This window comes from Oratosquilla oratoria, chromosome 9 (assembly GCF_046742065.1).
Source record: "Oratosquilla oratoria isolate Oo_2021 chromosome 9, ASM4674206v1, whole genome shotgun sequence".
Lineage (NCBI taxonomy): Eukaryota > Metazoa > Arthropoda > Malacostraca > Stomatopoda > Squillidae > Oratosquilla > Oratosquilla oratoria.
In genome coordinates this window covers 68,721,962-68,736,168 of record NC_134785.1, presented here as the reverse complement: position 1 = coordinate 68,736,168, position 14,207 = coordinate 68,721,962, and the positions used below count along the sequence as shown (strand labels likewise).

The 14,207-nt window shown below is 41.1% G+C and overlaps 1 protein-coding gene across 3 annotated transcripts in view; it reads left to right on the top strand.

Annotated features, from left to right (window-relative positions):
- Positions 1 to 14,207, top strand: part of LOC143028533 (chondroitin sulfate N-acetylgalactosaminyltransferase 1-like) — a 492,873-nt gene that overhangs the window by 465,568 nt on the left and 13,098 nt on the right. For all 3 annotated transcript variants that reach the window (XM_076190790.1, XM_076190789.1, XM_076190791.1), the window contains 4 exons: positions 4,621 to 4,755; positions 5,557 to 5,788; positions 7,443 to 7,613; positions 8,558 to 8,762. In XM_076190790.1, the coding sequence (XP_076046905.1) occupies positions 4,621 to 4,755; positions 5,557 to 5,788; positions 7,443 to 7,613; positions 8,558 to 8,762 (743 nt within the window). The remainder of the gene's footprint in view (positions 1 to 4,620; positions 4,756 to 5,556; positions 5,789 to 7,442; positions 7,614 to 8,557; positions 8,763 to 14,207) is intronic.

The following is a 14,207-nucleotide window of genomic DNA, read 5'->3' as shown; positions in this document are numbered from 1 at the left end:
TAATTATAATAATAACAATAATAATAATAATATATTGTTGGCAGTCACTTCGCTTCCTGCACGCAAGGTCGTATGAGGTTCGAATCCTGTCATACCCTTTGCTGGTACAATAGAGACGGGCTTCGTATGATCGATGGCCCGGGTTCTAGACTGCCGCGATGGCTGGCTGAATATGTTATATATATATATATATATATATATATACATATCTATATATATATAAATATATATATATATATATATATATATATATGTGTGTGTGTGTGTGTGTGTGTGTGTGTGTGTGTGTGTGTGTGTGTGCGTGTACGTAAGTTTATTCTCAAATGAGTAAGTTCAGTACGTGGTCAGGACTCGAACCTACACTGGTACAATGCATGGTTTACACCATAGCCCACTGTGTGAGTGAGTGTGTGTGTGTGTGTAAATACTGAATGTATATATGTATGTACGCATGTATGTGTAAAATCTAGGAGAGACGGCGTCGCCGCAGCTATGAAAATCATGTAGTTCCCACCTTTGACTCTGGCGCGCATGAGCACCGGAAAACAACTTCCACGGGCGGTGGTGGGTACGTGTTGCCGCGTGAGAGTTCGCAGGTTCTCGCGCAAAAAGAGGTGCTGCAAGACGGTGGCGCCAGCCCCTTGTTGCCCACTCCCCTCCCCCCTCCCCCTCTGACCGTCAACGTAGTCTGGACGTGTTCATGACACAATGGTGTATGTGTGGGTGTGGGTGTGTTCTAGAAAATTTGGAAAGTTAACCACTTTGAATAGAAGCAACCGAAGCAGTTTTTTCGTGTATTACACCGTCAGTGGAGAAATACATAGTTAAAGAGTTTGTGGGTGTGTTCTAGATATGGAAGGTTAACCACTTCGAATAGAAGCAACCAAAGCAGAGTGCTTTCGTGTATTACATCGTCAATGCAGAAATACATAGCAGGGTGGGTGTGTATGTGTGCGTGTTTGTGTTCTAGATATGGAAGGTTAACCACTTTGAATAGAAACAGCCGAAGCAGATTGTTTTCGTGTATTACATCGTCATTGTAAAAACACATAGAGGGTGTGTATGTGTGCGTGTGCGTATGTGTATGTGTTTTAGAAATGCAAGGTTAACCACTTTGAATAGAAACAACCGAAACAGAGTGTGTTCGTGTATTACATCGTCAATGCAGAAATACATAGAGGATATGTGTGTGTTTGTGTTCTAGAAAAATCACCTTGAATAGAAGCAACCGAACCAGAGTGCTTTCGTGTATTACATAGTGTGTGTCTGTGTGTGTGTGTGCGCGCGCGCTCTGTCGCGGAGAAATGCAGACAGGGAATCCCTAGTCCTTTCACGGTGGCATTATTTTTATCTTCGGCCCCAAGAGCACAAGACAAGAAGAATTAGTGTCTTAGTATTGGTGCAGTAGATGTTTAAGAAGAACACTAGTAAGGAAAGTTAACAAAAACTGTTTCATTATTCTATGAGTGGAGATTTGTCTCTTATCTTCAAAAGAGTTTTATAATTATGGTCCGTTGAGATAGTGCTAAAATTCTTCAAGTATTGATTGAATGTAATCTATGCAGTCAATACGCCAATATTTGTAAATCCTCCAGTACAGGGGAATACTCTAGGACGGGCAAATACCTTAGCACGGGATATTTGAATATATATATATATATATATATATATATATATATATATATATATATATATATATATATATATATATATATATATATAATTCATTCCCCCTTACAAGGGATGTAGCCAAGTCAAAAGTCAAGTATCCACTCCCATCCACCACCCTTTCCTCCCTCTCATCTTAGCTCCTCATGGATGACAGTCATCCCTGTATCCCGCCCACTGCCCTAGGTCAAGAACAATACAGCAAGACACAGCACATCCACAGCAAGGCGGCTTCATTTAATCGGCGAACCCCTTCTCCGTCCCCTCGTGCAGAAAGAGAGAGAGAGAGAGAGAGAGAGAGAGAGAGAGAAGACGGGGAGAAATTTCTTCGGGATGCGTCATAATTATCATACATAACCACTCTCTAACTTCCCCTTCCTTGCATCATAGTATCATCTATACACAGCCATTCTCCACTTACATCTATCTCCTGTCTTCTCCCTTGCTCAACAGATATTTCCCTCTTGCTCAACACCCCTTTCACGCCATCCATCCACTTCATCCTCGGTCGTTCCCTCAAGTTCACTCCATCCACCTGTCTTCCACATCTCTTTTAGTACTCTTCCTTCACTCATTCTTTCCATCTGTCCTAAGCATCCCAATAGTCTTTCGTCAGCCCTATCTACCATATACTTTTCCACCCCCACTCTCCTCCTCACCTCCTCGTTTCTCACTCTATCCAACATTGTAACCCCTACTATACTTCTCAAACAATTCATCCCAAACACATTTAAACTTTTCCTCTCTGCCTCTCTTAAATTCCAGGTCTCTGCCCTATGCAGTGCCGTCAGCACAATCACCCCTTTATATTGTTTCCTCTTATCCATTCCCAAATGCCTATTTCGTATGACACTTTTTAATCCCCCAAGGTATTCACTTGCTTCTCTCAGTCTACAATTTACTTCCACCTCCACTCCTCCCTTTCCTGCCACATGCGACCCCAAAATACCTAATACTCTCCACTTTCTCCAGCCTCTCTGCTTTAATACTTACTTCCACTCGCTACCATCCTCTCCCCTTGTACACATCATCACCTCACTTTTACCCACATTTATCTTTATCTTTCTCGTATCGCATACCCTTCCCAACTCAGTCACCAACTCCCTTAATCCCCCTTTGACCCAGCCACAAATATATATATATATATATATACATACATACATACATACATACAGATATATACATGTAACCCACTGATATGGACCAAGATTTGGCGATATTTCATAAATGGGGAACCCGCACAAGAAGAAAGACGTGCGGCCAGCCTTGCAACTGTGCAACGGTTCCAGGGTCTCTCATATATAAGCGGCGACTTTGGGTATTCCACCCCTGGAAGAAAGAAGGGCCGGGGGTCGCGGATCGCCCCGGACAAGTCCAGCAAATATGTAACATGTGTAAGTTAGTGTGATGATGACAAGCTGGCATCACTGTTGTAAAACCCAAAGGATGGGACAGTTGGAGACTACAGGGTAGTTTACCAGCAGTTCTGTTCTTGTAAAAAAAAATATATATATAAATAGAATTATGTACAAAATAAAACAAGTTTTATCTTCCTGAACAGTGCAATGGAAGAGCGAAATAAACTTCTTGGGGAGGTTGTCTACGTCTAAACTCTAAGTAGAGTGCCAAGAAAATCGACAATAAACATATGCCTAAATGCATCACCGTTTTACGCGCACACACACACACACACACACACACACACACACACACACACACACACACACACATTGTACAAACACATTTACCGTTCTCGACCGCTGATTCAGCAATCCGAGTTCGAGTTCAGCCCAGGGCTGAAAAAAAATCAGCTTCGATGCATTGCGAGCGGGCACTCCAACTCTGGTGGGCAAGGAATTGTGTGTGTGGGTAAGGTCACTGCATTACCCATAGGGTACCAGTCGATCACGAGTCCAACATGTGATACAGGAATGATGTGAATCACGCGCACACGCGCATCAATACATGTGCACGCAAGCACACCTCTAGTGTTGCTCCTTGCCCTGTGTACTACAATTAGGTAAACGCAAGCAAATATATATATATATATATATATATATATATATATATATATATATATATATATATATATATATATATATAGTTTATAAAGTTACTGTGAGAGACCCAACCATCACTCCTGCCAGGTTCCCAAAGCCGAAATGTTTGTATTGTGTGGTCAGATACGCACAGTATGGATAAAAAAAAAAAAAAAAAAAAAAAAAGGGGGGGGGGGGATGGGCGGGAGCGAAGAATGAAAGGAAAAGGTTTTCAATGGTTGTGTTCGGTGCATAGAGCAACCATACTCTACCTTTTCGTTTTTCAACAAAACAAAGTTTGTTCAGGTCTTCACGTATATACCATGTCAGTGAATTTATTTCTATATAAATGTGATGTTTGTATATTTCCGGGGAGCCAGCGTTTAAGAACTACTTTGGAGTATTACGAAAAATGAAAGATGGAAAAAATATATTTGCTGGCCATTTTCTGACCGCGCTTTCCTCTCTCATGCCCCCTTCCCTCCCTCCACTCCCCTTCCACTGTATCCCCCTAACCCCATCCCCACCAACACATACCTTACTCCCCCCCACCTTCCTGTAAGCCTTCTGAAAGAAAATGTGAAAAAAAAGAAAAAAAAAACACGCTGTTGCCACGTGTCTTCTCTGGTATAGATTCGAGAAAGGATAACGAGGTGACCCTTTTTAAAGTCTCTCATTGTGTAATATATATATATATATATATATATATATATATATATATATATATACAGTGTGTGTGTGTGTGTGTGGACATATATATATTTCAGTTAGAATACATTTTCGGAGTGATTACCCCTAAATTGCTGTCCCAAAAATACAGTCTTTTCCCACCACCCCGCCCGTCCCTCTTCAATTCACTTCATCACAGCGTTTTTAAGTGACGCCGCACTAATGCACTCTTGCCTTTCCGCAGGCGAGGATGACGCGGGTTCCTACCTGCGGCTCCTGCAGGTCCGCGAAGAGGAACACCGCCTGGAGACACGACGCCTCCTCCTTCAGATAGCACATCTGAAGGCGCGCCTCAGCCACCTGACACCATCACCAGCACGTGAGTCCTCGAAAAGTCAAAGAAAGCTACACCTCCCCACCCTCTCCCCTCCCCTCCCTCGTTATTTCGAACTTGTATGCCGATGCAATGGAATTTACCTGTTGATTGGAAGCGAAACGTCTTTGTTGCATATTTTTTTTCTAACCTTCAGACTACAGATTTGCATCAACTGAATTTAGACGACTGGTGAGTCTGAATAACAAACATGTAACTTTTGCTGCAAAAGTATTGAGAGAAATTAACACCTATGTTGCCTTTTCTATGTAACATTTATTCTTATTGCCGCCAGGCGATTTTATTTTTTATTACGTTATTTATTTACATATTTATTTTATTTATCTATTTTTTTTACTACCACCAATAGGACTTTTAAGGCCCATCTTGAATAACCATTTCGGTGCGGTTTATATTCTTAGCCATTTATTCTAATTTTTGACAGGCAATTTCCTTCAGCTCCACCCCCACTCACCCTCCTCCTTCCATACTCATTTGTTATTTCATATCTTGTAAAATAATACTATCATGATGACTGTCTTAGAACACGTTTCGCTTTAAAATGGGTTAATAAGATCCTGTACTGAGAGCCAGTATAAAACCATGTAACACACCAGACAGCTGTTAGTAAGAGGTGGCGATGTTACTCATTAGCAGTAGCCATTTCTATGAGTACGAATTTTATCCAACATGGTTAAGACTTGATAACTCTGTGCATTTAATCAGATATGGTTTGCATTATGGAATCATCAGGAGTTAGGGGCATGTTCCTCCCAGTCATCAAATCATTCTTGCATTTGTTTTCAGAGGAGGCTAGTGGCAGCAGCAGTAGTCAAGGACCAGCACAGGCAGTTCCCCCTCCACCCTCCGTAGCCTCCACCTCTCATGGGGCCGCCTCCAGTACCCATCAGCAGCAGCAGGAGAACCAGAGGCAGCACAACGCCACTGGGAAAGTTGCCATTGATGGGACGTGTGCGTCGTACATCGAGCAGCAAATACTACAGTCCGAGGTCACACAAGGAATCCAGCTTAACAACGAGTGAGTGGAGTACTGAATGCTAACTTGTAGAGGCATCTTGATGTGTCAAACCAGTGACTGCTTCATGAGACACAGTCAAGGCCTGTTACTAACATAGTTCTTGAATGTGCTACATGACACACTTCCCTCATGTTAATCATACTCACAGGGTTATCTCCACATGAATCTTCAGTAGAGGAGATGAAGGGGATGACTACAAAACTCATGACTGGGGCAAGTTGATCAATTCTGGCAAAAGCTTTTTGGAACAGGGAGGGTGGCTGCATAAGGGCTTGCTCTGAGAAAATGCAGGTAATAGTGTTGATGTGTGAGTGAAGCAATGCACCTGGAAGTGTTTGATGACAGAACGGGCAAGAATGAAAATCTGTACTGAGCACCAGATGTCTGGGCCTGAGTCTACATTAATTCTAACAGGGTTTGAAATATTACTGGCATGTGTGCACTCAAACACACACAAATCTGAACCAGGTATGATAACTGAAGAAAAAGAAATGGAAACCTATAAATGTAGCTCCTTTCCTGTATATTTCAGTTAGATACAGTAATTAGGAGTACCTGACATCTCCTTTCACTTCTTTTGTGTTGTATGTAGATTCACCTGCTCAGAATTGGAGTAAAATTATTAGTATATATACCAAGAGCTTTTTCTCCCTATCAGGGAGGTAGCCAACTCAAAGGCACATACCTACTCCCACCCATTCCACTCCCTTCCACCACCCCTTCCTCTCTCTCATCATAGTTCCTAATGGATCATGGGTCATCTCTGTATCCTGCCCACTACCCTTGGTCCAAAGCAGTGTAGCAAGATAGAGTACATCCATAGCAAGGATGCTTCACTTAATTAATCACCAACCCCTCCTCTTTGTCCCCTTGTGCAGAAAAAGAGAAGATGGGGAGAAATCCCTTCAGGATCCATCAAAATATCATTCACACATAAGAACCTCCTAACCCCCCATCCCCTGCCCCTCCTTTACTTGCATAATAGTATCATCTATACACACAATCCCTATATCCTGCCCTCTACCTTCCTTGCTCAACACACTTTCCCCTTTTTCTCAATGCCCCCTTCACATGATCTATCCATCTCATCCTTGGTCATCCCCTCAAGTTCACTCCCTCCACCTCTGCTTTCCACACCTCTTTTACTAATCTTTCTTTGCTCAATCTTTCCATGTGTTCAAACTATACCAATAATCTTTCATCAGCCCGATCTCTCATCTCATTTTCCATTCCCACTCTCCTCCACACATCCTTGTTTCTCACTCTATCCAGTAAAATGAATATATTCTTGTAGGGAATTGAAGGGTATGTGCTACCTCAGACCTTGGTGAGTGTACAAAAGAAACAGAAATAAATCAGAAAGACTTGTAAATGGGAGAAGAGGGTAAACTCAACTACTGCTCTTGTGGTCATTGAACCAGCTGTCTCATGACTACAAAAATTATGTTGCATCATCCTTCCTGGTTCACTTCTAGTGTAATTGCAAATCCAGTATTGCAACTCCTGTAGAATTTTGAATAATTTTGAAAAACTAAAAGTAATACAAAGTCCACACACTCACTTTAAACTCTGCCTTATCAGATAAATAATTATTTTTATCCACTCAACCCCTGTAACAAGCAATTCTTTCTCTCTTCCAAATCCTGTGGAGCAGATATGAGGTGGTTCCTTTCTCACATTTCACGTGGTCACGTGTGTACCCGTCCGAGCTGGGTCTGGGGCGTCGCGTTGTGGAGAAGCCCATTGGGTTCCGCCGCAAGGACCTTCTGGCGGCCCTTACCACCGCCATCGACTACCTCAATGCCCACTCGCCCCAGCATGCCAAGTGAGTATTCCAAACATATACAAGTTTGTTCTTTGGATGCCCTAGATTTGTTAACCACTTCAGTACAATGACACCTTTATAGGCATCATGAGGCGCAAGTGGGTACACAAGGATCCCGGGGTCAGCTTCTTGATTATATATATTTTTTGTAGTTGTACATGCATTACCCCTGGATTCTGTGAACTGGTTTGATCACATTTTCTGTGTTTATTATTACTCAGAGTAAAAGAGAACGAGTAATACAGCAGTGACTTTATCTTATAATGCGAGTAGTGTGATGAATCATACATATGGCAGCTGATGCTGCGTGTGAGAATTTGACTTGTACTGAAGTGATTAATTTCCTTTGAGCCATGGTAATGTAAGGAAAGTTGTATTGTGTTTTGATTCTGTGACATAATTTTTCTTAATTTTTCTCTGTGTTTTCAGAGAACAATTTATACTTGGAGTACATGGGCTTTAGACTTGCTTTAAGGCTTTGTTCAAGAAAATTTGACAAAATTGAATCAAATGCATCCCCATCTCAATAATCCTTCCAAGGTTCTGTCCTTCATTCATTGCAACAATCTTGGATCACAATCTCTATTTTATGAGGATAATAACAGAGCTATTATCTATATACCTTCCTCATTTACATATTTTGTTTTGTTAAATTTCAAATAATTTTGGGGGGCTTTGAGTGGTTCCAAGGACTGACAGGTGATGGGTATCTTTACAGCATTTTAGCTAAAGAAAAGTGCAAAGTTGATTTTTTGAAGTGTGAAAGATTTGCATTTTATGTAGATAAACCTAAATTCTTACACTATCTGTGTGCCTTGGTTCTAGTTGTCATTAACTTTGGTGCATTTATGCGTATTCTTTTATTAATTGACAGATTGATTTTTTTTTTTTTTTCCCTGTTGTCAGTTGACATTCCATATTGTACCGAATCATCTTCTCAACAGGTACCTGGTGGATGACTTCGTGGAGGGGATGTACCGCACTGTAGCCACAACAGGCACACAGTACGAGCTCGTCTTTCGTGATCGGTTCTCTAACCGTAGCGGTGGTGGGAATGGAGTGACACACCAGTACCGCGCCCTCACTCTCATGCGCCCCTTTGCCCCTCTCGCCCTCGTCTCGCATGCACCCCACAACACAAAACAATTGGTCAGTATTGCAGGCTTGGAGGCATTTCTCAATCATTTTAATGCTCCATAACACTGTTCTTAGCATGTAGGCAGTAGGTATCTTAGCTATAATAATTTTACATATTGGATGTTGGGTGAGACTATGTTTGATTTATGCAGTCTAGTCTTGTATAGTGAATATAGTACTGTATTATAATATGTACTATTAACACTTGTAAAAGATTCGGTATGATTTGTTTTACTTGGTGTAGTGCCATTGTGTGAAGTTTGATGTATATGGTAAAGATTTTTTCTTCATTATTAGCTATACTTGCATTTTCTTGAATTCTATCTATATCTATATACCAAAGGGCCTCTTCCCCCTTGAGTTAATTTTTATATAATTCTCTCATGCTATTCAATCTTTATTATGGGACCAAAGAAAGATGGATACCTGCTAGCAGTGATCCTGCAAGATAGACAGCAAAAAGAATCCTCTCCTTGCTGCCCATTTTCAACACCCATCAAAATCCTCACCTCCACCTGGAGGTGCAGCCCTGAGAACTTGACACTCATTCTCCAAACTGAGCTCAAGAGTTCTCTCTGACAACTTCAACTGTATGTCTTCCACCTTTTCACATATGGAGAGCTGACTGGTGACAGCTTCCCTTCTCCTACTACTTTCAGCCATTGACTTAGAAACAGTCTCACACTAACACAACACAGACAGCATTCCAATGTTTTTTTCCAGATAAATCTACAGAAGGGCACAAAGACTACTGCCAACCAGTGTGGGGCTGCAGATTTCCAATAAGCAAAACTCAAGGCAGACCCATGGCAACTGGTGGATGCAGGGATGATCTGTCATCCATGGGGAGCTGAGTTGGGTGGAGGGACTGGTGGAAGGGAGTGAAATGGGTGGGAATAGGTACATGCCTGTGACTTGGCTACCTCCCTTATAAGTGGGAAAAGGCTCTCAGTATATAAATAGATAGAAACTCAAGGCAACAGCTACTATTGTCATCCCCAGCTCATTAGTTTTATCATAGCTTAACTTGAAATCATGTGTTAGAGACTTCATTTGTTGTCATTTGGCTGAGGGCAGCCATATTAGATTTTTGTATTTACCTAGTTGTAATATACGGGAGGGCTCATTGTGTGGTTCATTGAATAGACACCAGGTGGCAGTATTGTTGAGCTGCTATGTGGAGTGCTCGGTCCCCAGTATAAAGGAAGAGGTGATTGGAGCAGGGTTGGAGCAAAGACGGGATTGGAGCAATGACCTCTTCTAAGTACCTTCCTAAGTTTGATAATGAATTAGAATATGAAAATTGGAAAAAGGATAAAAGCATATGGGGTGAGTTAACTGATTTAACTAAAGATAAGCAGGCATTGGCTATATACTTGTCATTAACTAGTTGGGCTAGGATGGCATCTTCTGAAATTGAATCAACAGTTCTGAAAAGTGAAAATGGTATAAAAGCATTATTGAGAAACTGAACACATTATTCTTGCCTAATAAAGGTCAATGTCTATTTGCAGCATTTCATAATTTGTATAATTTCAGAAGAAATAACAAGAATATTAATGAATATGTGAGTGAGTTTGAACATAGATACTTTAAATTTACACAGGTGGGAATGACATTGCTGGACTCTTTGATGGCTTTTATGCTTCCTGCTTCAAGCAATTTGGCTGAGCATGAGACTCAAATTGTGATGTCAGCGATCTCTGAAATCAACTATACTAATATGAAATTTATTTTAAAATGTGTCCTTGGTGAATAATTGAGTGTACACTGAACTTAGGAATCAGATGTGGACAAAGGTGCAGAGTGTCCCTCAAGCATTAAAGCTGAGCCTGTTTTTTGTGGCAATAATAAAGAGGTCTATTATGCCACTTATGGACAGTGACCACATAGATCACCACAAAGATACAGATTTTGAAGAAGAGGAAGAGGAACAGCAATGTCGACACAAGTTGACTTGAGTGATCAAAAGATTAATCAAAGACTCAATCCTCTGGGTTGTGATGGCCAAGTTTCACAATGTGTGATATGTGATTCACATTACCATTGGGCTGGATATTGTCTGCATTCGTATGAGAATAATGAAGTGTCATCTATAGGGATATCAGTGAATGAGATACTGTTGGTAATAGTGAGGAACATATGATACAAATGTCATTATTTGTTGGATATAACAGTGATGAAAATGTCGAACAGACCAAGATTATGCATTTGGTTAAGAAGTCTCAAAATTGTGATATTTTGGATACTGGTAGTTCAACTACAGTTAGTGGTCAACAATGTTGGAGGTGTGAGATCGGACCTGTCAATCAATGTTGTTGAGTGTAATCTTCCACTTCTGATTAGTAAGCAGTCAATGAAAAAAGGGAAAATAGTTCTTGATTTTGGCAAGGATTCAGTGAAGATTATGAATAGATGGGTAAAGTTGAAGATAGCATTGTCAGGTCACTACATGTTGCCACTGTTCTTGTGACTAGAACCAGGGATCTAGAATATGTTTTACAATGTCTGCTCAGTTCACACACATCAAAGGCAATGTCAGGTTTCATTTGTGTAGTTATACAGCTCAATTGACCAATCAGAGCATGGACTTCCTTCTTATCATTGTCTGACAGCTCAATGGACATGGCTGCTGACCTGCAACATCCCAAACTCAGTGGTGTGAGCAGACTGGCATAGCTATACTGACCAACTGTTATACCTTCAGCTGTAGTGCCCACTTCCAAACCTATGTATTTGAAGGTAGATGATGTCATGCTCCCAATACAGAACTCTCCTTGAAGAACATCAATAACCACAATGGAGGACCACAATGGAAATAAGCGTACATGCTTTTTGTGTTATCCTCAGCAATTTGCATTTATTATCCCGAACTATGTGTTCTTGTCATTATTTGCACTTCATGTATATTGATTCATTGCCAAATAAAGTCTATCTATCTATCTATCTAACCTTCTAGAACACCCCAGTGCCCATCCAGAGAAAATCATCCATATATACACATATGATACCATGAAGTTTACCACCATAATACCAAGAAAACAAAGATGGTTCAAGTGGACATGCCTCAGCTGACAGAAACAGTAACTGACTCTTGACATGCAAGTACCATGCTCTCACTGCATTACAAAGACTGTACACTGTCTTTTTCAGTCTCCAAAGCTGACCACAATAATATTCTGGGGAAAGACACAAGTGAATCTCTCACTCTATGTAGTTGCCCTGAAGGTAAGCTGACTTCACATCCAGGCTGTGACACTCCCAACCAAATGCAGAAGCCATTGCCAGAGCCAATCAGATAGATTCTTTAGAACAAGCTGGGGAGTCCTTCCTAAAGCTGGATGTGTCCTCCTCAAAACCCCTTGCTACAAGGTGTGCCTTGATTATAGGGCTTCCATCTTTCACCTTTTCTGGGACAACCCACTACACAGATATAAATTCCTGTCCTCTATCCGCCACCTCCTCATAAACCTCTTTTTTTGTGTGCCAATTTTGTACTTCCAGCTCCTTTGCTTTTATCATTTCTTCATTTGAGTAAAACATGAACATCACTTCTTCAGGGACTGATTCCAATTCTGCAACTTCCAAAAAATCCACACATTCTACTCTCCCATCAGAATATTTCTGGAAGTTTAACCAATTTTTATATTTTCCCTTTAGCTTTACCCCCTCAGCTCACTATTCTTCCAGACATGTGCTCACCAATTTTTTCATTCAGTCCTCGGATCCTTTGCCCCACTAACAGTTTAAATGGTCTTGTTTCTCTTCGAGAGTTCTCTGGCAAATCAGAGTTGCTTACAATATCATTTTGTCCTTGTTGTACCTCCTGTACCTCACCACTATCATCTACTTCCTCAGTGTTTTCAGATGTCGATGCAGATGAAGCAAACCCCTCTGAATCCTCATCCACCTCCTCCTGATCACATATGCCCTCCATATTCCTCAATGCCTCCCGAGTGCCAACGGATGATCCACCACAAGTCTGAGGACAATCTGTTTGAGACCTCAGGGGAAGTTTAGATAATCAGCAAATATGGGCTCTGATTTAAACACCACCATGACAAAACCAGAACCTGTTTGCCATCCCTGCCAGTAACTATGCCCAGACCATGCCATCACTGATTACCATTATGCTTAAAAGTACATCTCATTACCATTGTGAAGGTCACTTATCTCTGTTACACACACATTATGACGCAGGACTCTCTTGATCCTTTCACTAGATTCATTCTTGAGTCGAGTGCAAGGAGCTACTGATGACAAATGGCACTGCAGGATTGAAACCAAATACTAATTGGTTTGGGCTAAAGCCAGAATTATTCACCAATGCATTATGGGTTACCTCTCAAGCCAAGGCTACATCAGTATCACACTTTATATCCTCAAACACTTTTAGCACTGTGCCACCAATTATAGCATTCAGTCATTCACATGTGCCATTTTTCCATGGACCCTTCTGCAGCAGTGGTTAAAATTTTAACACCAAACAGATCACCAAGCTCTCTCATATCACTTTTATTAAATTCAAGTCCATTGTCAGAGAGAAGCTTCCTTGGAGCACCAAATAATGAAATCCAATTTCTGAAGACACTGCCAACCACTGTCTTAGCAGACTTGTTGGTGATAGCTGATGCCACACAATATCTTGTAGCAATATGTACTATGATAAGAAACAGATGTTGCTGTACCTGTTTCAGATACATTGCAATTACTTCATTAAATTTCTCTGCTATCTGCACACTAACAACTGGTTTAGGTTTTGGGCATTCATACTTTATACACACTTCACAATTTTCAGTAACACTTCTTATCTGTTTCTCCATGTCCCTCTCCCACGTTTCAGCATTTCACAGCATCATTGTTAATCTCTCCACACCTAGAGGACCAAATTGACGATGAAGCTTTAAAGCTAGTTGATGTCTTCTGATGACACTGCTTGTTGTAGGGTCAGAGGGGGATAGTTAGTGACTGAGTTTGGGAAGGTATGCAATAAGGGAAAGTTGAAAGTAAATGTGGGTAAAAGTAAGGTGATATGATGTACAAGGGGAAAGGATGGTAGCAAGTTGAAAGCAAGTCTTAAAGGAGAGAGGCCGGAGGATGTGGATAGCTTTGGGTATTTGGGGTCACATGTGGCAGGAAAGGGAGGAATGGAGATGAAGGTAGAATGTAGACTGAAAGATGCAAATAGATGCCTTAGGGGATTGAAAAGTGTCATGAGATATAGGCATTTGGGAATGGATGGAAGGAGGAGATTGTAATATGAAGGGGTGGTTGTCCCAACAGCAATGTATAGGGCAGAGACTTGCAATTGAATAGAGGTAGAGAGGTCGGATAGAGTGAGAAATGAGGAGGTGAGGAGAATGAGGGTGGAAAAAAGGATGGCAGACAGGGTTGATGGAAGAGTATTGGGATGATTTGGACACATGGAAAGAATGAGTGAAGAAAGACTAGTAAAAG